Source organism: Manduca sexta, chromosome 1 (assembly GCF_014839805.1).
Source record: "Manduca sexta isolate Smith_Timp_Sample1 chromosome 1, JHU_Msex_v1.0, whole genome shotgun sequence".
NCBI classification, from domain to species: Eukaryota; Metazoa; Arthropoda; class Insecta; order Lepidoptera; family Sphingidae; genus Manduca; species Manduca sexta.
Genome location: NC_051115.1, coordinates 2,635,055 through 2,662,994, shown reverse-complemented (window position 1 = coordinate 2,662,994; position 27,940 = coordinate 2,635,055). Strand labels below are relative to the sequence as shown.

The window sequence follows — 27,940 nt, the reverse complement described above, 5'->3', positions numbered from 1 at the left end:
GAGATGTTTGGCACAATAAAAATGACGCCGTGGTCAGTGTTACTAGTTCTCTGTGTTGCCGGGAGCCGGTAAGTAACTTCTTTTTATTATTGTTATGTAGTTTAACTTTAATTTAATTCACTGATGGGGTCGCCTGACAAATAAAATAACATTAACGTAGTACGCCAGTGGCATCTAACATCAACCACCGCGAACAAATATTCTAAGGTTTGCGCCCTTGTCACGGGCCATACGACTGCTTAATACTATATCTCAGAACTTGGATATATTTATATGTAACCTGTCGGAATTCAGTGAAATGGCTCATAAGTGTATTGAAATAAATTGTTAAAATTAAATCTGTATAACATCGCATTAGTTTCAATTGTTATGGTGTTATAATATATGTATATAAATAAAAATGTAAAAAAAAATCTAGAGCGAAACATTTTATGAGGTTATTAAAATATGCTGCAATAAATAAAATAAATAATAAAATGCTTTATAAATCACGTAGGCGAACATAGTTGTACTTACGATAAATCAAGATTTTTTTTATTGCTTTACATAAAAGTTGTGGATTTGCATCCCCGCCATATTTACGGAAGTTGGTACACTCTACTTATAGAACACGAATCAATGAAAAAATAAGTACCGAAAATTACTCTTTATAAAATAATTAAGATTATATTAAACCACACGTGTAATGGTACACAGCTGACACAAACACAAATTGCTTTGATTTATCGACTGCAAGCAGAGAATACAGGGCTGATATTATTATTATTATTATTAAGCAGAGAGTGCCGTCCATGTGTGTGGGCTATTCGCGTTGTTGTGCGGCTTATTCTGACATATACATGGGGGTTAATTCAAAATCATCGTAAAATATTTTAATCAAATATTGGGATTTCAGTTTGAGGTAGGACTTACATTACAATACTCTTTAAACATGGCGGGGATGCAAAGCAACACCTTGTATGTGTACATGAGAATATTTAATTGTAACTCAAATTAAGTCGCTTATATACAGACATAAAGAAGTTGAAAAACTACAAAGTAAACAAAGTAGCCAGCTCGGGCTGGCAGGAAAAAATAAATAAAAAAGATGTACATAATCTTAATAAACATAAAGGTAGGAACGCGTCGCGATCCTCACCGGTGAGTCCGATAAAGGTCCTAACCTAGCTAACCTACCAGCCTTCCACTAGCTACCTAAGCGATGACTACCCGAAGAAGAAATACAGAAAGAAACTCCGGGTTTTTGTCATATTCAATTGTCCATTGAATCTTTTTAATTTTTGTTCCAAGTCTTTTGTATAAAAAGATTAATTATAAAAGCTTATGCACGCACATCACCGTTTAAACGGGGGGAAAATCCAATTAAACGGATTTAACAGATACTACAATCAGACATTAAAGAATATAGTTAGTTAGTTATCGGATATTGAGACCTAATTTTTGCTCCAAAAGTTATTAACCATCACTACATAGTATAAAACAAAGTCGCTTTCTCTGTCCCTATATCCCTTTGTATGCTTAAGTCTTTAAAACTACGCAACGGATTTTGATGCGGTTTTTTTTAATAGATAGAGTGATTCAAGAGGAAGGTTTATATGTATAATAACATCCATTAAATAGTGGAGAAATATTGTTATTTTGTTATGTTATACCCATGCGAAGCCAGAGCGGGCCGCTAGTTGATAATAAGTCGTTCTTATTTGAAATGTCCGTATGACAAGATGTCACAACGTCATTAGATATAAAAAGAAAAATAACAGCATCAATTAGTATGTCTGGTCAAATAATTCCTTGGACCTTGAATATTTAGAAGTGATCCTTGATCAGAAATTGGCCTTTTTACCTTTTTATGCTCTCAAACTATTGCATGAATTTTTCCTAAAGTTGATAAATAATAACTTATCAAATGATTTAATTAAATAATATCAGTCCTGTATTATATACTTGGCCACTGCTGAGCACGGGCCTCTTCTACTACTGAGAGGGTTTAGGCCTTAATCCACCACGCTGGCCTAGTAAGGATTGGTAGACTTCACGCACCTTCGAAATTCCTATAGACAACGTCTCAGATGTGCAGGTTTCCTCACGATGTTTTCCTTCACCGTTAAAGCGACGATAAATTCACAAAGAACACACACATGATTTTTTAGAAAAGTTAGAGGTGTGAGCCCTTGGGATTTAAACCTGCGGACATTCGTCTTGGCAGTCCGTTCCACACCCAGGCTATCGCTGCTTTTTTATTATTATTTTTTGTGGCTCCTAGTAAAATTTTCGTCAGTCAGGTTTTTTATTTTTTCTATGCTCCACAGCGCCATGGTCTACGACACGATCGTCGTAGGCCTAGGGTCAGCTGGTACGACGGCCGCGTCGACCCTCGCCAAGGCCGGGAAGAAGGTCCTGGCGCTGGAGGCGATGGACAGGGTCGGCGGACGAGTCAACACCGTGCCCTTCGGAGATGGACTCGTCGAGGTCGGAGCTGAGTGGTGAGTAGATAGAGAGAGAGAGTAGATTCCGCGGGGTCGGGGAATTTCATACGCTTGAAAGGCAATAATATCTAAGCGACAATCAGTAAATTTTTGAGTAGAGTGATTTAAAGTTATGATATTAATGAAAATTCATAACTATTAAATTTTTTATTCCATAAAGATACTAGCGACCCGCCCCGGCTTCGCACGGGTGCAATGGTGATACTAAATACACTACAGAAAAACTGTAAACGTTGTATATAAAAACATAGCGGCCCGCTCTGGCTTCGCACGGGTATAACATAACAAAATAACAGTATTTCTCCACTATTTAATGGATGTTATTATTATACATATAAACCTTTCTCTTGAATCACTCTATCTATTAAAAAAAACCGCATCAAAATCCGTTGCGTAGTTTTAAAGATTTAAGCATACAAAGGGACACAGGGACAGAGAAAGCGACTTTGTTTTATACTATGTAGTGAAGATATAGTCTAATGATTTTAAAATTGTCCTAGAAATACAAAACCTAGGTCAAATGACGGATACAAATTTGGCAACTCTAAATTTTTATATAATTCATTTTCGGTATATTTGTCGCTTAGATATGATTCCATTTCAAACGTCGATTACACATAAATGTAGCTACACATACGTACACAAAATCCCACACCACGTCCTAGTGTGATCAAGATGTTTGACGGCCATTGTATGTGGTAATCCAGTTTTAATAGCTTGCGTAGAATCGCGTAAATTTAATAAATTTTGTTTCACTTCACCAGGATTCACGGCACTGCAAACAGCCGCGTGTACGAGATAGCGATAGCCAACAATATAGATATCGTTAACGACGACATGTGGGACTTCCAAATCTTTATGTCGGATGGCTCTCCAGCAGACACCCCGTTGATAAGGGAGCTGATGGACTTCGCCAATGAAGTGATAGAAGACCCGCCACCAGTGCCGGAACCTTTGGGCCAGTATATTACTAGGAGGTGAGATTGATTGATAGTTATATATATCAATAACAAATGTCAATTGCTGGAAATCTTATTAATTGATTATTAAAGATAACATTTTATGACACACTATTACGGAAGATTATCAGTTTTACTCATAATAGTTTCGCAAAGCTATGCTTAGTTAAAACACAAATTTACTCGATCAGCTGTTGGTCAAACCCGCCATCTTGCCTCTTAATCATTAAACTAGGAACTGGTGATGTTTTTGACAGCTATTTAAGCAATTCTTAATATCAAGAAAATCGATTAGCAATATCGATTCAGGTGTTAAATATTAAAGCGACAATACCGATAAATGTTTTTATTAACCTCAGGCTTGGAAGCAATGTTTATTTTTACCTAGCCGTATCGTACATTGTAGCCGGAACTACAGGGCATTACGAGACTTTAATGTCTCAGTGAGGAATATAGAGTACCTCGCAGTAGGTAATTCATAGTTCTGTAAGGTGCTACTGTTATGAGTAATCGTATTATCATCAAAGAAAGTCACCGATATAACCCAGCGGATTAGCAAGCTAAAGAGACAATAGGTAGGACATAGTTCGCAGAACTGACGGCCGATGGAGCAAAACAGTTCTCGAGTGGAGACTACGTTCCGACAAGCGCAGTATTAGAAGTCCACCTGCAACAGACGACTTGATAAAGGCAGTAGGAACACGCTGTTGGAGGCCGCTTTCGACAGGTCCGTCTGGAAATCTTTAGGCCAGACCTATGTTCAGCAGTGGACTTTATGTGGCTGATGATGATGTTGATGAACTACATGCTCCTCTCATTCAAATATAATAAAAAAAATCATATATTTACAATCGGTTTTACAATTAACCTACTTGTTTTCTTCCAGAGTGAACGAATACATAAACGAGAAGTACCCACAAATAGCAAACGATACTGATTTCATAGAATCGTTTCTATTTATGATGGATTTGGACGCAGGAAGTCATGAGTCGTCTAATAGTTGGAATGAGCTCACAACGTCCTCTCATTTCAAGGACCTGAAGGGCCATCAGGCCGTCAGTTGGCACAGATATGGGTACAAGACGTTCTTTGAGCTATTGTTGGTAAGTTTCTCATACTAAACTCTGTGTTATTGATTAATTATAAAATACTATGTTTTGCTCGCAACTTCTTCTGCTTGAGAACCCTTTTTGCTGCAGATAATCCTAAATCACTAACTCAGTCTTTATGACGGCTTCGAAAAACTGATTAAAAATTTTAAAAGTTCTAAGGGCGTAAATTACTGGTACAAAAATGAGTTATATATTCTAAGACATGGTCTACCTTAGTGCCAAATTCCATCTAAATTCGTTCAGCGGTTACTGTTTTTATTTCTAACAATCATCCAAATATTATTACAAACTTTTGCATTCATAATATTATAAAGAGTACCAAGGGTGATATGTTCGTAGGTATGAAGGATTCCTTGCGATGTTTTCCTTAATCGTTAAAGCTGGCTTTTTGTTACAGGGGGCCTTGAATTTCGATTGTTAAAAAAAACTTTTTAATCGATGAAAAAAATTGAGGATCTTCTCAATTCGACACGTATTTTTTTATGTAAGGCCACGCATAACTTTTTACAAAGTAGACCAAATTTGATTTTTTTTTTTTGGGTACTGTATACTCCGAAGTTGGTCCCATAAAAAAATATAAAAATACTAACTCTAAAGGTAGAAAAACAGGAAATAGCTTTTTAACAATAAAATTAAACCGAAGAAAAAACCGAAAAGCATAAAATAAAATACTTCTATTAACTTTAATAACTAACTTCTTAAATTAATCTAATGAATCCCTAAATAATTTTGAGTCGGCGCCAAATCGATGAATTAAGAATTAAATTGAAAGAAATAACCAATTCAAATTAACAATGGAACGTGAAATCAAACATTAATATTCCAAAAAATGCACAATTACACGACCATTCGCAATATTATGGTTGCTGATTTACAATGACATGTGCGCCTCACGTCAGAGAGGAGGCCTGTGCTGCAGTGTGATAGATACAGGGCTGATATTATTATTTAAGAGAAATTACAATAAATCAAGCTTGGTCGACTCACTTAGTCAATAAAAATGTATTAGAGCTTAATTAACTTATCTTTACCCTTCTTTTAGAACACTTACAATAACGGTCCCGGCTACCCCAACCTGGAGATCGCGCTGAACAAGGAGGTGTCTCGCATCACGTGGCCGCGACAGCCGGCGGAGGACGCGGTCGTGTCCTGCTCCGACGGCTCCGTCTACAGAGCCCGGAGTGTTATCGTGACGGTCTCGCTCGGCGTGCTCAAGGACAGGTGAGTTGGGTTAGGTTAGGTTAGAAAAATATTTTTTTTTTTGCAATAAGTAGTATAATATTTATTTGATATAAATACAGATTATTTTTTTGTAGTATTTAATGAACACAACACGCAATACATCATCCCGCATTTATCCCCGAAGGGGTATGCAAAGGGCAGACCAGGGTACCTTCTTTTCGACATGTGTGTTCCGTCCCATGATGGAGAGCGAGCCTATCGCCATATCGGGCACAAATTCCAGACTCCAGGCAAAAACTCAAATGCCCGGGCGGGCAAAAACACTTTGCCCAACTCAGTATGGGATTCTAACTCAGGACCTCGGAGCGCTGCCGTACCGCGCATGCAGTACAACTACACCGAGGCAGTCTATATTAGGCAATATTATATAAAGGAGATTTGAATATTTTTTTCAAGGCAAAGATTTTTTTTTCTAATTCCTAAGTTGCATAAACACAAAAAAATATATAATAGACCTAAGGGACATTTTTTTTAAATTTTTAACTAGGAAAAAAAAGACATTGAAAAAAGTGCTGATTTTAACTTGTGTCACAAAAAAATGTCGTTTAAGTCAATTAGCCTTCAACCGTTGATATATTTTTTTACAATTAGTTTCTTTCTTAATTTCGAAGCGAGAGATATATATGGAGCACTGGAGGTAGGTCACCTCATATCAGTGTTCGCCTGGGTAGTTAAGCAGCTGTGTAGTCACTTGTGTTCCGGTGTGAAGGACATTGTAGCCAGTGTAACTGGACATAATAAGACTTAACATCTCATGTCTCAGTATGGCGAGCGCAGTGGAATACCAAACAATACTTTGTAATTCAAGGTGTTGGTGTTTCTACTGTTTATGGATCGTATCGCTTACCATCAGGCGAACGGCAAGCTCGTCTCGTCATTCAAAGCAATAAAAAAATATATATTCAACAGGTCACAATATTTTTAACAATAGAAACATATTGCCCACATTAGGCGTTTAATACACTACCAAGTTGCTAGCTTACTTTTACAAAGTGTAATGTAAATTTTTATTTAATTTGCAAAAATTTTAAAAAATCATGCTATTAATTAAAAAACAGAGTAGTGCATGGTTCCTCCTTTATTTATCTTTCTGGATGACTAATAATTTTTACTGAAAATGACAGAATAATGTCTTATATAATATAATTCAATTTGCACATCAAATATAACATAGCGAAGTATGTCTACATCTAGTTTTGATTACAATTTAGATAGTAATCGATTATAAATAATCATGTAACTCTATGAAAACGATTTAATAAGCTATTTTTAGTCACAGAACTGACTAAAACCCTGAATTTAGTCAGATAAAAGACCAGACAATTATATTTCCAGGCACAACACGTTATTTTCCGCTGCATTACCGAGCGAAAAAACTACGGCTATAGAGAAAATGTCCATAGGTGTGATCGGTAAAATAATATTGTCTTTTGAAAAAGGCTGGTGGCCAAAGAATATGACATCCAGCACTTTTATGTGGAAAGCTGAGGACAGGAAGAGTATCCCGAAAGAAGACATTTGGACCTCAATGATATATGGCCCCAGTTTTGGTTTGGGGACCAGTAATACGTTAACCCTTTGGTTGTGCGGCGACGCGGCTAAATTGGTCAGTACTGGTATTTAGCATTTAAAATATGGATAATTAGGCATGAGGTAACATCTCTCTCTGTAGTCGGTCCTTCATGACTAAGGATCGTAGTCAGCATTGGATGTATCGCATTTAGAGCGGATTATTTATCTCCACCAGTTTCTGTTCATCGCATGTCCAACTAATTTGTGGTAATTGGTGGTAGACGAGTCTTTAATCTGGTCTGTCCATCGGTTGCCTCGAAAACGTTTGCCTTCGATATTGCCAACGATGTCAAGTCTCTCCAGATTTTCGTCGCCTTTCCGTTTAACATGTTCTGTTCACACTATCCTGCCTACCTCGCTCTTTCCTATCGTTTCGTCCTTCCCATACATAATATATACAGGCTCCCTTTGCTCCCCGTTAGTCTTCTCCTATCATTCACGCTAGACGGCTGTCTTTTAAAATTTATTCCCGAATTTTATTTTTTAAAAACACTGGAAAAGAACTGCATATCTGTTCGAGGTATGCAAGGATGCGTTGGCGAAATATGGTGGCTACGTGTCTCCACTTTAAGCTGTGAGAGGATCGACTCGTTTATGCGTTTGACGGTCCACGGTATTCTCAATATTCGCCTCCGTCACCACATTTCAAACGGATCAATCTTCTGAGGTGAAATAGGTTGAATGATTTTAATTATTGGGTGAAATGTTTTTTGCGGTATCGGGCCCCGCAGTCAACGCCTGGGGAAATCTGTTAATGGGGTACTGGAATCCCCCGTCTTAGCGACTGCAGGGGCCTGGAGGAAAGTCAGGAGAAGATAGCTGGGAAGGAAGTGTGGGGAAGGATACGGAAAATTCTTAGCATGGGAGGACGGAGAAGGGCCAAGGAATGTTCGCGAAAAAAAGCGGCGATAGCCTAGTTGGTTGTGGAACGGACTGCCGAGACGAATGTCCGCAGGTTCAAATCCCAAGGGCACACACGTATGATTTTTCTAAAAAAAATGTGTGTATTCTTGGTGAATTATCGCTTGCTTTAACGGGGAAGGAAAACATCGTGAGGAAACCTGCATACCTGACAAATTCTCTATAGGAATTTCGAGGGTGTGTGAAGTCTACTAAGACTGGACTAAGGCCTAATCCCTCTCAGAAGTAGAGGAGGCCCATGCTCAACAGTGGGCAAGTGTATAATACAGGGCTGTTATTATTATTATCATTATTAATGTTCGCGAGCCCTTATAGGCCTCAATGTGAATCGGCAACCATGGCATACACACTTTACTGTGTGCCTACGCCGCGACAAATGTCCAAATGCATGGGTGAAACTGGTTAGTGAATGTGAATAATTTGGCCGAGAGTAAAAAAAATTTGGGCAACAATTAATCGAGGTAAATTTGATCACCACATAATTTTGTTTGATATATATGTCTCTACTACTGAGAGGGATTAGGCCTTAGTCCACCACGCTGTAGTGCGGATTGGTAGACTTCACACACCTTCGAAATTTCTATAGAGAACTTCTCAGGTGTGCAGGTTTCCTCACGTTGTTTTCCTTCACCGTTAAAGCGAACGATAAATTCACAAAGAATACACACATCACATCTCAGTAGTAGAGGAGGTCCGTGCTCAGCAGTGGGCAAGTATATAATACAGGTCTGATTTTATTATATATATATGTCTCAAATAATTTTGGTGTACAGAATGTATGGGGTAAATTTGGAGCGGTATTTTTTATTGCGGATTAATTTTCTAAGAATACTGGGACAAAATTTGTCATGGGATAAACAATAATATTTTAGTTTAACTATCTAGTCATCAAAAATGTTTGAGATGTTCATCATGTTTGCATCTGTCTTGTAGCGTGTTTAAAATTCGTTCCAAAACGTTCGCTATTTGCTTACAAATGCTAGAATGGAAAGGAAAACATACAAATTAGCCGAATTGAATGACTTCATTTACTAAGTCAGTATTTTTTCCAATCTCTTATCTGACTACGTTGTTATTTTCCGACTAGGATTTTAGAGTGGAAATAATTTAGAAGATTTATCGAATGACCGCTCTCATTGACTTCTTTTCTAAATCTTTCCAATATGCATGAAAATAACTCGATTAGCCTTGGCGATATACATAATATCAAAGTGCATAACGGGGTACAATTAGGTTTGCCACCTTTTTTGCGCAAACGACAAATAGAAAGAAAGAAAGAAAAAAAGTTTTTATTGTCACAACTGAATCATGCAATACATAAAAAGTGTATAAGATTAAACATAAAACATGCTTAATCATTAATCATTAAACAAATTAATGGAACGTTACACGCCTTCGATGTGACAATTCGGTGGCCAGCTCAGCATAATGCTGTGTTGCGTCATACGCCACAACACAAAAATGTATTCTAATTTATTATTTTCAACTTTTAACAAATCAAATTATCAGATGCAAACACGAATTATTTGTTTCGTTTAGCCATTTGGTATTCTACATCATAAAATTTAAAATCTATGTAAATACTGCCGTGAAAGAAATCGACTATAAAAATACAATTAATGCGTACAGTTTAAAAAATACAATATTAGGCTTATCAAATACTTACTGTCATTTTTGTATCATTACTTACTGGTGTTTTAAGCAAAAATTCTTACGAGCAATCCAAGAGGAGTCAAATCATGGCAAATAAAGTATTTTCGCGTAATTTATTGTTCTCATAAAATATAGAGTACACTTACCCGAAATAACGTACAATATTTTATTATAAAGTACGAGTGGAAAAACTAGATACAATCATCGCGCAGTGAGAACGGGATGGAACCGTTTCTAAATAAATCTAAACAGACAATTCTCGAGCTGATTCTTCAAATTCTTTTTTTTTTTAATTATTTTTTACAACCAAAATGGTGACTTTGGCAGATTTGCTATTCGTCTGCATGTATAAGAAATACGTATATTTGTTGCATGCAATTATTATCTGTATACAAATCCTTAAATCATTGCATATTTATTTGTTTGTATATCTCGAGCATCAGAGCGAGTTTACCGACGCTACCGACAGGTCAGTTTTGAAAGGTCGAATCCCACTCTGATCGCGAGAGATTTATTTATTACTTTTATTATGGTTTGCATGTTATCAGTAAATAAAAAAAAAGTATTAATATTGTATTGTCTAAATCTAAAAAAAATAAATAAATATTATATTGATGTAAGTTTTGTTATGGGTCCTTTGTTACCTGAAGTTAATAAATAAATAAGTTTTAATATTTAACTTTAATAATTACCATAGAGTATTACAAATAACGCTGATAAGGTCTAAGGTTCGATTGCCAGACTGGTAAATCTGTATTTTCTATAATCTGCATCTAATTTGGTGTTGACATTTTCGAATATAATGTACTGAAAATCATCTACTATTTTTACATAGTATTATACTTTGTTTGCGTCAGTGGTGTTTGCATACGACTGCCATGCTGGAATCTAGGGTTCGATTCCCAGGATGGTTCTCCTAAATATCGGCACAGAGTCTGATCGCCGATATGGCGTCAGCCTCCTCTTTTGGATGGAACAGTTATGGCCAAATTAGATGCACTAGTTGGCTGCCCACCCCTTCGGTTATAAAGGACGAATGTGTAATACTTTTTAAAATAAAAATACTTTAGGTTTTTATCGTGGTTTATAGTAGATTATAATACTCCCAACGTTGTGAAGGCTTCTATTGTCACGAAGAGTTGGTAATCTCTAAAGTTCATTTTACAAAATCTACATTCATAACAGTGACTTTTCGGAGGAACGACACCTCCGCCTCGTCACCATGAAGGCTGCAAAGTCTGCGAAACGTCAGTAAAATAACAACAAGGAACCCTGATAAAATCCGAAATCTAGTTGCTAATGTCTTACATTCGTGTAAACATAAGAAATCATGAAACCCTTGTTCATCCAAGCTAATGTATGCGACGTTACCAGGTAGAGACGTTGCCTGAAGACGTGGTGAAAGCCAAGTCAATGGAAATCCTGAGGAGGTTCATGGGAAGGCACACCGACATACCAGAGCCTACTGCCATGTTGAGGTACATTTATTTGTATGTTTTATTCTACACAAAAATGTTCATGCTGGTACATCTATACTTATTATAAAACAAAGTCTTCAAAAGCTGTCTGTCTGTATGATATCGATTTTCTTAAAATCTACTGAACGTATTTTTATGAAATTTAGTATGAAGATAGTTTAAGACCCTGGAAAGGTTATAGGCTACTTTTCTATCCCGGGAAAATAGATAACGGGAGTTTTATCCCGGAAAAGTCGCGGCGAAGCCGCAAGCAAGGTTAATAAGGTTATAAATAAAAATTAACATAGGGCCTTTTAATACTGGGCTAGTGTCTCTGGCTACCCCGTATCTCGCCTTCTTAATACAGTTAAATTATTTTTCTATTTTCCAGATCAAGTTGGCACAAGAACCCCTACACGCGGGGTAGTTACACATACGATAACATCCTCACCCCACAGTACCCCAACGCACGAGAGGATCTGGGTAAACCCTTACTGGACTCCGCTGGCAACCCACGCGTACTGTTCGCAGGCGAGGCGACGAACCCTCAACACTACGCAACAGTCCATGGCGCCTCAGAGACCGGATATAGAGAAGCAATGAGGCTCCTAAATATTTCTAACAAGATTTAAGTGTTTGTCTCGTTTGGGGTAAACGTAGATGTATATTGAGTTGATAAGGAAATATTGTGAAACTATTTAAATGAACATAAATTAATCCACTGGTTCACTATAACATGGTCCTATTACATTTTTAGCGTAATGGGGTATTTATAATTTTTTTAGGAATGGGGTAAAGACACTCGACATACATTCTAGTATATTGAACTATGTTATCTAAGATCAATTATTTTATTAAAGATTTTATATGTGTTATATATTTATTTATTTATTTATTTATTTGTAATAAGGTACACCAACAGCACTACATATTACATCAATCAATATTATAAAAAACTATAAGGTACAGCATCTGATATGTGTGCTACTAATAGGTGAACACAGCATTTACCACTAACAACATGTTGAATTAAAATCTAAAACATAATAATAGGAAGTAGAAAATTATACAGTACAAAAAAATATTAAATCAATGAGTAACAATTATATACTAAATAATTTGTCTATAAAAACTATTGTAAACAACGTCATATAATTGGCAACAGAAAAGGTTATTGAGAATATCTAGTTGACAAAATTTATAAAAAAGTTACATGTTAATTTTTGAGATATTCCAGCAGTCTTTCTTTGAACACTTTTACAGAATCATTAAATATATTAATATCCATTTTAGTGCCAACTTTATTATATAGAGCACATAATCTAGTTATTGGAGCATTTAGACCTAAGTTAGTTCTGTAAGAAGGTGTTTTAAAAATACTAGTTATTGGGCGTCTGGGTTTGTTGTAAGGAACTGCTATACTGATGTTTTCGAGGAGTTCACTGCATGAAATTTTATTATTAACTAACTTATATAGGAATGACAAGTCCAGAAGCTTTCGACGAATATACAAACTGTCCATTTCGAAATGGGCCATACGATTTTCATATATATTTCACATATATTGTTTATTTTTACATCAAATCCACAAATTACTGCTGAATAAAAAATTAGATAAATTATATTAATAACATCTATTTATAATAAGCTAATATACGAATCAAAACCTTCAAAATGCATTTATAGTTTTACTACAATCGAAGTACTCCTTTTTTCCTTTACCTAAAATAAAGCAAACCCTATGTTTATATTAGTGAAGAAAATAATTGTTGTTTTTTTTAATGTCCCTTAAAATTATTATCATGAGTTCTTTCACATGTGTAACTATGTTTGCCTGCGGGCTGAGGGCTTCCTCTGACAGAAGTGTTTAAGTCTTCGTCTGAAGCGGACCTTGCGCGGTGCCGCCTATTTCGGCCCGTATCCTATGAGAGGAAGGGAGGTTAAGAAGCCTCCACGCTACTGAAGAACGCTCTCAGCGTCAACGACAGCATGAGGCCTGCCTTCCACACTGCCGTCCATCCCGAGGGTCACTACAATGTGCAAAAGGTGCATAAAACGTACACCAAGCGTGGACAGCCCCCTGCTGCCCGCCGAGGACCCCCTGATGGCTCTTATTAGTCGCCTCAACTCCCTAAATATGCCAATGAGAGAGATAACGCGTAGAGGTATTAAAATTAAAATCAAAAACTCAGCTCTATAATACCTTTAAGCTGTAACAAAATCAAACTTCTATGTCAACGCAATCAAAAGAAACAGCAATTTAGGCCGCATATTTACAAACTCGCAACTAGTCGCAAGGGAATCAAAATATAAAGGGTACTTCCAGTCGACCTAGAATCTTGAAATTTCGCATGAAGCAACATCTTATAGTACAGACAAGTACTGAATTTAATAAAGTTAAGGAAAAGTGTTGTGTTACGTATTAATTTGATTTATAAGAACAAAATGCGTCCATCAAGTTAAAGGTTATTTTGCAAAATGTAAACAGTGTGATAAAAACTTTTCACGGAAAGGAGGTGGCACTACTTCAATGAAACTTAATCTCAAATTAAAACACAGAGGTTTTCCGAACACCCCTGTCCCCCAATTAGTTCATCGATAATGAATAATCGACTATGACGACGAACGATAGTTATTAATCGTCGCCCTACTGTATTACATAATATTTTTATTTTACTTTAATCTTATATCCGTAACCGAAACTATCCGAAACTAGCGGATAATCCGAAATAATTACTTATCCGTAACCGTATCCGAGACCGATATAATTTTATTCAGATATCCATCCGTATCCATATCCGAAATTACATATCCATAACATCCCTGATCGTGAGACATGAAGTGTTAATTATTATGTCTAGTAGTTACGCTGTCTACAATACTCAAATCGGAACACAAGTGACTACACTGCTGCTTGACAGAAATAGACATTGCGGTGGTACCTACCCAGGCGGACACTGATATGAGATCTACCACCAGTAACCATTTCAGTTTGTTCACGGGCTACTACTATATTTATTTATTAATACTTATAATTAATTACGAGAAGTATTGTTAAGATAATATTGCGCAATATATTGTGTTTATTTTCTCTTTTTTAAAATTGCGCAATCAATATTACAAATCGTGTAAAATAGAATAGATAACTGGAGATAGTGACGTTATTATCATAATCTCTTACAAACAGTCATAGTTGTTGGTTTGCCGGACCATTCGTTTTCTACACACCTCAGTTTAAAGTTAGTTATTGTAAACAAACTAATAAAATTAGATTTTAATTATATGTGATATAGTTTGTGATCTATATTTTTAATTTTGCCGAAGAAGTTATACGGTTATCAAAGCGTAAGTTTATTTTTTTATTCATTTTATCAGTGGCGTAGCGTTGACTAATATAAATGTGGGAGAAGTCGTACCAGCAAAGGCCCTTTATTTTCGTTTCCAAGAATTACCCAATAAATGTATCTTACCAAATATGCTTTGACACAACATAATTTTCTATGTATATATATAAAAATGAATCCCTATTTCCCTTGGTCACGCCATCACGCGTGAACGGCTGGACCGATTTCACTATTTTTTGTTGTTGTTGTGTTTGTTATTGTCAGGAGAAGGTTCTTATGAAAGAAAAAAATCAAGAAATTGCGCGGAAAATTAGAAAATTTAAGAAAACTTAACGAAAATATTAATTTTATATAACTGTCAATTGTTTGAAATAACTGGCAGCGATTGACAGAATGCGCGCTGCAAATTCATAGTTAAGACGGGACAACGTCTGTCGGGTCAGCTAGTCTGTGATAAAATTAAAAATATAAATGTCCAGAGCGTTCTTTATAAAGCGTAAAACTAGGAGTTTTGTTTTTATTTCAAGTTCAGAAAGCGACGAGTGCGTCCAATACTTTTATATGTTTTTTGTTAAATACAATAAACGGGGATTTTAAATCTTGTGTCATTGTATCTAATCGCGTTGGTCGCGTGAGGCCCCTTTAACTGCGAGACTGCCACACTTAGCTACGCATTCATTTTATAAGCAACGCCTAAGTTTCCTGGTGGTAGGATATATATTATATTCGCCCGGACAGCGTCCGTACACAAGGTGTCAAAACCCGCCATAGTGGCACACGTGTCGCGTTCCGAGACCAGCCTGTGTATATTCCAACAGACATAATAGGGGACCGGACTCATTTTTGTTCTTTATTATTATCAAATATATACGTTATATAAATTATAACAGAGAAAGAACTATTTAAATCCGGTAAAAAATCAACAAGTTATAAGTCTTTCAATTTCGGTAGAAGGGGTAAGTAACAAGAAACAGAAAAGAGGCGCAATAACCACGTGTGACGTCATCGGGCATTACGACGCGTGTGAAAGAAAGAAATGAAGCGATATCCCCACTTCGCGCCCACTTCGGCACATAGTAATATTTGAAATATGAATTACTAGCTCATTTTTTAATCAATTTTAATGCAGTTTTCGTAGAAGGGTTTCTTTTTCCTATTATTAACCATTACATATAGAATAATGTACAAAATCAAACACAGGACGGTCCCCTATTGTGTCGACTGAGGGTTAATCATCACTCAGTCGACATTCTATTGAACCCCACTCCTTACATCAGGTGTAGTGGCGTCAGTTTGCTGTACGCGTATCAAAGAAATGTACACAATAATTATATATTAATATCGATTTATTACTACAAGTCAACTAACACGATTTAGCGGCCCCTCCCCGAGCAAGAACTTGTACAATTAATTTCATACTTGGTTGTTTATTTCTATACTATAGTCAAGCCATATTCCGTCTAATGCGCTGGACAGACAGAAGAGACGTAAGACACGGGCACGGACATATGTCTCTTCCGCGTCCCTTCCATACAAAATGTATAGAAACGTCGCGACGCGAAACATACAGAAGAGACAGGGCGAGGACGCGACGTGGACTCGCCTGCGCCCTATTGTAAAACATACAAAAAGGACGGAGCACGGACGCGAGCGACGATTGAAGGGGGTGCGGGCGGGGTGGGGCGCGAGTGCCTACACTCGTCGCTGTCACACAAAATTACCTGCATCTTTGAGTAGTTGCGACGTGTTTAGAGAAGGAAGATCATTGTATATATGTTGGTAGCAATGTAAAAAAACTATACATTAAGTAATTATATTTGTGCTATGTTGGCAACACTGCTGTCATGGTGGTTCTAGTGTGCGCTGTGCAGTGTAAAACATTCTCTCACGTTTAAAATAAAAGTCTTTCGAAGTTGAAACATTTGTTGTGCTTTCATTTCTTCAATATAGTCTTGCCAGATGTCCCGTATTTACCGGGACGTCCTGTATTTTAGGCACATTTTAAAATGTACCGGAGGGACAGACTCTGTCTCGTAAATCGATCGATCTACGATTGACAAGTACTTAAGCACGCAACCTTCACATTTTTGAAAACATATCAATACGACTCGGTTTTTAATTTAATAAAAAGCGAGTTGATACCTTTTTTTAATTGTGATTATAATTGTATGGATTATGACAAATACGTTAAAACTAATAAGAATATGTTGAAACTGATTCGATGCTCGGAAAAAAAATAAAAATGTCACAAAATAATTTTATTTCTTATTTGTCCCGGATAAAAAACTGGAGTCCCGTATGTTTTGTCTATTAAAGCATTTGTATCTTAGAAACTGACAAAAAATATGGCATCCCTAAGTGTATATTAAGTGAAAGTGCGGAACGACTATATTCAACGTTCAATTTTGTACTTCAATTGAAAATCATCCAGTTCTCTATAATTATAATAGATAAGAATATTGCAATAACCCCTTTGTAAAGCGAAATACACCAGTGCTAACACATCTTCAAGGAAGAAGACATGTTATCGTGTCAAAATCGGACAGCTGAAAACCATCATCGCTCGCGGCGCCCAGCGTCATAAGTCACGAACATACCTCGTTCCTTCTATACGTCTTAAAAAATAGCGAAGGCGCCCCGTCCGCGTCCTGTCTGCGCCCCATCCTCGCCCCATGTCTTTTCTGTGTAGCCCGAGCCTAAGAGAGCATATAGGTTTTTGCAATTACGAGTATGCTAATCGAAGGACAGCTTTGTTAACCATATCAGTAAAAGAGGCAAATATTCCCCTATTTACCTATACAGATTCGAAATTGCTCAGATTGTGGAATCAGAGAAGACTATGTGGGCAGTATAAATAGGTTTTTGTCGGTTCCTGCGTCGGAAGAGGCTAGGGTTTTCTTAAAAAAATATTTTGATATCGTGAAGTGAGTGAACACCGGTGAAAACGGACGTCCGGAGCGACATATTGTTAAATTACGACCAATCTTAAGTAAAGATTAAATAAAAAGAAAATATTTAAATCACACTAACACATTTTATTTTTCAAAGTTTTGAATTATCTTTGTTACTCGATCAGTGGGCTCAATGAATATCAATCGATATATCGGAACTGTGGAGCAAATCGCTTCACTATGGAAAAGAAAAAACGGCGCTCATAAAGTACCCAATTTTTTTTTCCATTCCTTGGCAATACTCAATACATAATTATAGAATTTCATAGGCGTGCATGTGTCAAGTAAAATAAATGGTTGGGCGGTATAATTAAGTAACAATGACCCGTGACGAGATCTATGTAGATAATGCTATATAACGGAGTCCGCGAAGACGCTTGGCACAATGAACATGATTCCTTGGTCAGTGCTACTGTTTCTATGTGTTGCCGGGAGCCAGTAAGTAACGACTTTTAATTCCAATTATGTAGTTTAGGAGTCATTCAAGTATTACGTAACGCAATTTTTGAAGATTTTTGACCACCCCCCCCCCCTCCCATATAACGCGCCGTAACGATTTTCTGTACACCCCCCCTCTCAAAACTATGTAACTATATAATTACAATTTTTTCGCTAAATACCGGATAATCGCTAAAGTACCTTTGTTATTGATTTAAAATAAAAATCCAGTTACATAACGCGTTGTACAAGCCCCCCCTCCTGAGCTTGTTACGCACCGTAACGTTTTACAAGCCTCTGTTCCCCTCCAAATTGCGTTACGTAATACTTGAACGGCCCCTTAATTGCCATCCCTAGTCTCTACCATAAAAATTTATCTACGTACATACATAAGTACATGTAAACAATCACGTTCCGTTCAGCCCGAGCGACGCCGCGCCCCCCGCGCCCGCGCACTCCCCGGCGCTCCCCCGCGGCGAGATAACAACTCAAAGACAATATTTGCGACGATGCCAATCGATACGTAGGTCAATGACAATATTTATAAATGGTGATTGCATATCACTCCATTATTTAATTTGTTTGATAAATATATTTTTTGTATTTTTCACGCTATCTAATGTTGTACCATTAGGATCGAGCATTTCCTACTTCCTACTAATATTATAAATGCGAAAGTTTGTGAGGACGAATGTATGTTTGTTCCTCTTTAACGATAAAACTACTGAACGGATTTAGATGAAATTGAACTTTTGCTTATATACAGGTTAGTACGGAACCGTCGGTGCGAGTCCGACTCGCGCTTGGCCGGTTTTTTTTTATCTATTCTATGTTCCACAGCGCCATGGTCTACGACACGATCGTCGTAGGCCTAGGGTCAGCTGGTACGACGGCCGCGTCGACCCTCGCCCAGGCCGGGAAGAAGGTCCTGGCGCTGGAGGCGATGGACAGGGTCGGCGGACGAGTCAACACCGTGCCCTTCGGAGATGGACTCGTCGAGCTCGGTGCTGAGTGGTGAGTACAAATATCTGCTGGTGATATTTGTGAGAGTGAGAGTGAGAGTGAGAGCGAGAGCGAGAGCGAGAGCGAGAGCGAGAGCGAGAGCGAGAGCGAGAGCGAGAGCGAGAGCGAGAGCGAGAGCGAGAGCGAGAGCGAGAGCGAGAGCGAGAGCGAGAGCGAGAGCGAGAGCGAGAGCGAGAGCGAGAGCGAGGCGAGGCGAGAGCGAGCGAGGCGAGCGAGGCGAGCGAGGCGAGGCGAGGCGAGCGAGAGCGAGAGCGAGCGAGAGCGAGAGCGAGAGCGAGAGCGAGAGCGAGAGCGAGAGCGAGAGCGAGAGCGAGAGCGAGAGCGAGAGTGAGAGTGAGGGGGCGAGCCTATCGCCATATCGGGCAAATAGGCATGATGACACTAAACAAAAGTTTTACATCTGTTTAATGAAACCTAAATAGGGGATTACAAAACTCGTATTTATTTTATTATGAGCGAGATTAATAATTATTTTGTTAAAATGAAATTACAAAATAATGCAAGCCGCCATGACATTCTGAACACCAATCGGAGCAAATGACGTCACGTTTGTGTAAACATATGATTATCATTACCCATCGATATATACCACGATTTGTTTCGCTTGTAGCACTAACTCTTAATATAATTAATGATTTACAAAAGCAAACAGCACCAATTTGCCTAGAATCGACTTATTGAAGCTTGGAGAGTTTCTCGCTTCAAATAAAGATTTAAGTAAATACTTACGTCAAAGTGATCATCACAAAAATAAAGCTGAGTACTGGGTAATATTCCTTTTAAATCACGCTTTGCAAGTTTAAGCCACTTATATCGTGTTGTTTTATTGTATGGAATGAAAATAAATAACTTGTTAGTTGTTTTTATTGATATGTTAGTACATTGAGGAACCGCACATAACCAGTACGTTTTGGAATTCATTTTTCTTCTCACTAAATAACTAAATTATATTAAAAACGTATAGTGTTTACACCTCGATTACTCGAACGTGACGTCACAGGCAACGCCATGACGCTTTAATGCGTTTAGCGCGAATTTTAAACTTATAAAATAAAATATTTTTTTTGTATACTAAAATCTTTATTTTTAGCAATAATATGATATTCGTTGTAATTAATAAATATTTCCAAACATTATAAAATAGTTTTTAAAAATCTGTCATCATGCCTATTCCAGACTGCGGGCTGATACTGACATAAAAACCCAAATATCACTTTGCCCGACCCGGGATTCGAACCCAGGACCTCGACTGCTGTCGTACCGCGTATGCAGTACAACTACGCCACCGAGACAGTAAAATTAAAACTTTATGATATTATGTAGCAGATGCACCGCCAAGCTAATCTTGGCGGCCATGCGTGGGACTATCCAGTTTTAACAGCAGGGGTTGGTACGTTAATTCAATAAATTTAATTCCTCTTCGCCAGGATCCACGGTACCATAAACAGTCGTGTGTACGAAACAGCGATAGCCAACAACATAGATATCGTCAATCAGACTTTGGACTTCCAATTCTTAGTGTCGGATGGCTCTCCAGCAGACACCAAGTTGATAAGTGAGCTCATGGAATTCGCCTTTCAAGTGATAGACGACCCGCCACCAGTGCCGGAACCTTTAGGCCAGTATGTTACTAGGAGGTGAGATTGATTGATTGTAATAAATATGAAATGTTAATTAATAATAATATCAGCCCTGTATATACTTGCCCACTGCTGAGCACGGGCCTCCTCTACTACTGAGAGGGATTAGGCTTTAGTCCACCACGCTGGCCTAGTGCGGATTGGTAGACTTCACACGCCCTCGAAATTCCTATAGAGAACTTCTCAGGTATGCAGGTTTCCTCACGATGTTTTCCTTCACCGTTAAAATGTTAATTGCTGGTGACATATATTACTGTAGATTTTATGTTATCGTTTGTTAGTCTTTAATATAGATATATCTAATTACCGATTTGATGGTATCAATGTTTACGATATGTTGTTTAATGAAATTAATATAACGATTTGAATCAAAATAAATATGGTTCAAAGCTAACAATGCTCATGTCAGTAATACAGATATTATTAGACAATATTATGTATTGATCCCAATAGTACTTTTCTTAGTTCAATTTTATAAGTTATTTTATATACAGAAATAACATGAAAAGTATTAAGAGCGTTGTGGGGTTATCGCGCCAACTCTTTCTTACGCACGCAGCGTTATGGCCGGTGAGACTCGATGACGTCACAATTTGCTATTTCTGTTATTTTGACAGCTACATTTTCTCAAAATTTCAATGTTATTATAATCGTTAGAATATAAAGCATCGAAGTGAAATATCCGTTTGATAATCGGGCCGCTAAAATCGTTTAATGTCAAAAATATCGATTAGCGATATCGATCCATGTGTTAAATATCAAAGCCAAATTACTGATAAGTGTTTTTATTAACGACGAGCTTGAATACAATGTTTATTTTTTCCAAACAGTATCGTAAATTGTAGTCTGAATTACTAGGCATTATGAGACTTTAATGTCTCAGTGAGGAGCGCAATGACGCGCAGTTTGTAATACAAACAAGAGCGTCGCCAGCCGAAATCTCAGGGGGGGGCAAGCTAATACGGAGAATGATAAAAGTATGCATTCTAGGTCCCCCCCCCCCCTCACCGGCTTTAGAAATAACATAGAGCAAATCGTAATTGAGTGTATGGAATATTAGGAATAGAATTAGTAAATTCATTAAAGTTTTCGAACCTCCAGAGGGGAAGGCAGCTGCCACTCCCTGCCTCCTTTAGCGACACCCTTGAATATGCAAAGCTCTGTATGATATTACGGTTATGGGTAATCGTACTACTATCAACGAATCACCGAAAGCCCAGCGGATTAGCAAGCTAAAGTGGTAGTGGGTAGAGCATAGTTCTCAGAAGTGACGGCAGATGGGGCAAAAAAGTTCTCGAGTGGAGACCACGTACCAGCAAGTGCAGTGTTAGACGTCCGCCAGCAACAGACTTGATAAAGGTCGCAGGAACACGCTGAAGCAGGCCGCTTTCGACAGGTCCGTCTGGAAGTCTTTAGGGGAGGCCTATGTTCAACAGTGGACCTTATATGGCTGATGATGATGATGTTGAGCTGCATGCTCCTCTCATTCAAAAGCAATAAAATTATAACGTAATATTCACAACCGGTTTTACAACTTACATTTATTTTATTTATTTAGGTTTGCTTACAGTTGTAACAATCTTACAAAAAATATAAAACTTACACGCTAGGCTAGGATAAGTAGCACAAGCAAAAACACAAAAAAAATACAAGCAAATACAGAATGCAAAAAATACAAACATAAAAAATAAATTAAGGTAAAAACGGACAATACAATGTAATTCCAGGCGACCTGGGCACAGCAACAACACTTAAAAATCTAATGTAAACTCACTTAACTTATTTCTAGTAAAAAGTATATTACAAATTACATGTGAGGCAGTAGTCAAACATCTAACTTGATATACTTACCCACCTGTTTCCTTCCAGAGTGAACGAACACATTAAAGAGAAGTACCCGCAAATAGCGAACGATACTCATTTCATCGAATCGTTTCTATATTGTATGAAATTAGGCACGGAAGGCTATGAGTCGTCTGATAATTGGAATGATCTCACAACGTTCTCTCAATACGAGGAGTTGGATGGGCATCAGCACGCCAGCTGGCACAGATACGGGTACAAGACGTTTTTTGAGCTCATGTTGGTAAGTTTCTAATACTATACTCTGCCATTCATTTTTTTTTATTGCTATGTTTTACGAGATCAGCTTGCCATTCACCTGATGGTAAGTGATACGACCGCCCATATTGTAGAAACATCATTCAACACAATGAATTACAAAGTATTGTTTGGTATTGTTCGCCATCCTAACACGAGATGTTAATTATTATGTCCAGTAGTTACACTGGCTACAAAGTCCTTCAAACCGGAACACAACAGTGACTACATACCGCTGCTTGACAAAACAACTGCTACACAAATGCTTAACCTATCTAAACTTGTGTTCCAGAACACATACAATAACGGTCCCGGCTACCCCAACCTGGACATCGCGCTGAACAAGGAGGTGTCTCGCATCACGTGGCCGCGACAGCCGGCGGAGGACGCGGTCGTGTCCTGCTCCGACGGCTCCGTCTACAGAGCCCGGAGTGTTATCGTGACGGTCTCGCTCGGCGTGCTCAAGGAGAGGTGGGTTGGGTTAGGTTAGGTTAGAAAATTGATTGAAAATATTTATTATTTTCAATAAATAGTAGAATATTTATTTAATATTAATACAGATTATTTTTTTATATTATGCAAAGGAAATTTGATTCTTTAATATTATTATACATCGAAAAAAAATTTATTACAATAAGTTTCGAAGCCAGAGATATAGAGTTCAACAGCTCGCAATATTTTTAATAATAGAAAAATGTTGCTCACATGCGTCATTTTATACCTAGGAACGGGCTTAGTATTATAAGGTCTTATGTTAATTTAAATTTAAAAATACAAATGAAAAAAAATACTGCTGTTTATAAAATTAGGAAAGAGAGTAAATTCATGGTTCCTCCTTTATTTATCTTTTGGGATTGGAAAATCTCACTGAAAAAAACTTAGAGTAATGTTATATATTATAATTCAATTTACACATCAAATATAACATAGCACCTTGTAATATTGAGTCAACGAAGTATATCTAAAGGTTACAATTTTGATATTAGAAAGCAATGTTAAATTAACATGTCACTATAAAAACGATTTAACAAATCTATTTTTAGTCACAGCACTGACTAAAAACCTGAATTTAGTCAGACAGAAGACCACAGACAATTATATTTCCAGGCACAACACGTTATTTTCCGCTGCCTTACCAAGCGAAAAAACTACGGCTATAGAGATAATGTCCATGGGTGTGATCGGTAAAATAATACTGTCTTTTGAAAAACCCTGGTGGCCAAAGAATATGACAGGTAGCACTTTTATATGGAAAGCTGAGGACAGAAAGAGTATCCCGAAAGAAGACATCTGGACCTCCATGATGAGTGGCGCCAGTGTTGCCATGGGGACCAGTAATACGTTGACCCTTTGGTTGTGCAGCGAGGCGGCTAAATTGGTCAGTATTAGTATTTAGTACAGGGCCGTAGCTAGACTTGAATTTAAGGTAGGGCAGCTGTTTTTACAACTAGGGCGGAAGTAAAAATGTTACTAAATCTGATCTGGTCGATCGATTTTTGGCTTTCTTTACTTGTGAACATGAGTGAGTCAGATTATTAAGTAATTGTTAAGGTAATATATAGATTGTAACAAAATTCCCTTGAATCTCGAAAGAGGGTTATTCCATCCATCAATACGAACAACTCTTACTATGGGACCAACTTCCAAATCGTGAAATAAAAAACCCGCTACTCCATATATTTTGATTGAGTATTAACGTAAAATTTAGTTGATTATTAAGAAAAGGCATTAGTATTTTAAGGTAGGTACGGCCCCCCCTAGCTACGGCCTTGATTTACCAGTCAAAATATTGGTTTTTAGGTGTGATGTATAATAGGTTGAATGATTTTGGTCATTGGGTGAAACTGTTTTGTTGGGTATCGGACCCCGCAGTCAACACTGGAGGAAGCCTGCGAATGGTATACTGGAGACCCTGGCTTAGCGACTGAAGGGCCCTGGAGGAAAGTTAGGAGGGGATAGCTGGGAAGAAAGTGTGGGAGAAAGAGACCTCTTAGGATGGGAGTAGAGAAGGCTAGGAAATGTTCGCGAGCCCTTATGCCTCAATGTGAATTGGCAACCATGGGGTATACACACTTAGCTGTGTGCCTAGGGCCGCGACAAATATCCCCGCGTGCATGGATGAAAGTAGTTATTGAATGTGAAAAAAGTTAAAAATTTTGGGCAACAATAAATCGGGGTAAATTTGGTCTTCGGATAATTTTTTTTTGATCTGCTTGAATAATTTTGGAGATGAGAATTTGGCGCGAAATATTTTTTAAGGATATTAGGACTGAATTTTAATAACAAATATACTGAACTAAAACTCATGTATGCACATAATATTCTACTTTGTCTCCTCGGTGGTGTAGTTTGCTTACGACTGCTGAGATCTCGGGTTCGAGCCCCAGGTTGGTTTTTTGCTGAGTATCAGCACGGAGTCTGATATTTGTAGTCGATATGGCATTAGCCCACACTTGAAACAGTCATGGCCAAATTAGGTGCACTAGTTGGCTGCCCACTAGTAGCGAAGGGGTAATTTTTGCAAAAGGTAACCCGAGGCCAAAAAAATTGCCATAGTCGACACATCGCGCTCAATTCAACAAAAACCAAGAACTAAGACAAACGTAAATGAACTTAAAAGGGAAGGTCGATAGGAATCGGGTTGTATGGACGCTACGCAACTGCTGCCCACCCCTTTCGGGATAAAGGACGTGTGTGTAAAACTCTTCGAAATAAATATACTGTATCATGGTTTTTAGTTTATACAACTCCCAACATTTTGAAGGCTTTTATTGTCTTGAGTGCTGGTAATCTAAAAATTAACATACATAGCATCACACCTCTATCCCATAGGGGTAGGCAGAGGCTATGGATTACGACTTTGCACGATTCTAATACTTCTATCACTTCCTCCACCTTCATCAATCTTTTCATGTTTTACCAGTTTAGGGTACTTTTGACCTGGCGATTACTAAGATTGTTAGATATTGGACGTTCGAAGGTTTAGTGGTATCGATCCCTACCAACTTTTCCATCCACATTCGCCTCCTCTTTGTCAGAATCTAAATCAATCATTATACAAAATCTACATTGAAAACAGTAACTTTTCGGACGAATAACACCTCGTGATCATGAAGGCTGCAAAGTCTACGAAACGTTAGGAGTAAAAATAAATACAAGGAACAGTGATAAAATCCGAAATCTAGTTTTTTTTTATTGCTTTGAATGACGAGACGAGCTTGTCATTCGCCTGATAGTAAGCGATACGACCGCCATTAAAAAGCAGAAACATCATCCGTAAGTCTCACTATATCCAGTAGTTGGACTGGCTACAATGTCCTTCAAACCGGAACACAACAGTGACGACACACTGCTGCTTGGCGGAAAAAATAAACATTGCAGTGGTACACACAGGTGGACTCTCACATATGAAAGACCTACCACCTGTATCTAGTTATGTTTCCAAGTCTTACATTTGCATAAACATAAGAAATCATGCACCTCTTGTTCATCCAAGCTAATGTATGCGACGTTACCAGGTAGAGACGTTGCCTGAAGACGTGGTGAAAACCAAGTCAATGGAAATCCTGAGGAGGTTCATGGGAAGGGACACCGACATACCAGAGCCTACTGCCATGTTGAGGTACATTTTTTATACGTATGCTTTATTCTACACAAGAATTTTCATGCTAGTACATCTATAAATATTATAAAACAAAGTCCCTAAAAGCTATCTGTCGGTATCTTATCGATTTTCTCAAAATCTACTGAACGGATTTTTATGAAATTTGGTATGGAGATAGTTTAAGACCCTGGGAAGGTTATAGGCTTCTTTCTATCCCGGGAAAATACAAAGCGGGACTTTTATCCTGGAAAATACCTTCGTGCGGGCGAAGCCGCGAGCATATAAATGAAAATTACAATGGGCCTTGTAGTAGTGAGCCAATGACTTAAAGTCTCGCCTTAATACAGATAAACCTAAACTTTTTTTTCCATTTTCCAGATCCAATTGGTACAAAAACCCCTACACGCGGGGTAGTTACACATACGACAACATCCTCACCCCACAGTACCCCAACGCACGAGAGGATCTGGGTAAACCCTTACTGGACTCCGCTGGCAACCCACGCGTACTGTTCGCAGGCGAGGCGACGAACCCTCAACACTATTCAACAGTCCATGGCGCCTCAGAGACCGGATATAGAGAAGCGATGAGGCTACTAAATAATTCAAAGAAGATTTAAATGTTTGTCTCGTTTGGGGTAAACGTAGATGTATATCGAGTTGTCTTAAAAGGAAATATTGTGAAACTATTTGAATGGATATAAGTTAGTCCGCTGGTTCACTATAACAAGGTCCTATTACATTTTTAGTGTAATGGGGTATTTCAAGATTTTTTAGGAATGGGGTAAAGACACTCGAAGTACATTCTAGTATATTGAACTATGTTACCTAAAAACAAATATTTTATTAAATATTTTTTAAATGTTTTATATTGTGTATTTTTACATCAAAATAACCAGAAATTACTGCTGATTATAAAACAAAAAGCAATTTGGAAAAATAAATATGAATAAAAACCTTTTATTAAAACAAATTAACACCTTCAAAATGCTTCTACACTTTTACTACAATGGAAATATGTTTTTCTTTACCTAAAATAAAGCTAATCCTATGATGTTTATATTAGTGAAAAACATATTATTGTTGATAATAATTTCACGTGTTAAACAAACAAGGGTTATGTTTGTTTTATTTTATGTTATTAAAATTAAGACTCAAAACAGATTACAATCAAAATTAAAGCTAATTATAAAATATACAAGCATAAAAACTAGATTTTATTCCTAAACATTGCGCCCTTATACTAGTTAATTACTTAAAGTGCGGACTAAAATAAATTAAGACTATTGAGTACTGTGTGTAGTTAAAACATTGAAACAAGAAAGTAGTATAAGTGTAACTTAAAAATATATGACTAACTATTGCGGGTAAATATTAATTGTTTTAGACTTCTTGAGAATGATCCAAATCTACCATTCATAATGACAAGGTGTTTGTGT

General features: G+C 37.5%; 1 protein-coding gene across 1 annotated transcript; it reads left to right on the top strand.

Annotated features, from left to right (window-relative positions):
• The first annotated feature begins 6 nt into the window (after positions 1–6).
• On the top strand, positions 7–27,370 carry LOC115447714 (lysine-specific histone demethylase 1B). Its single transcript, XM_037442605.1, has 15 exons — positions 7–68; positions 2,310–2,483; positions 3,251–3,463; positions 4,332–4,548; positions 5,600–5,778; positions 7,135–7,405; positions 11,320–11,423; positions 11,794–12,033; positions 18,976–19,149; positions 20,586–20,795; positions 22,668–22,884; positions 23,191–23,369; positions 24,006–24,276; positions 26,417–26,520; positions 26,881–27,370. The coding sequence occupies exons 1-15, from the start codon at positions 22–24 to the stop codon at positions 27,119–27,121; spliced, it is 2,841 nt and encodes a 946-aa protein (XP_037298502.1). The 5' UTR covers positions 7–21; the 3' UTR covers positions 27,122–27,370.
• Positions 27,371–27,940: the final 570 nt, after the last annotated feature.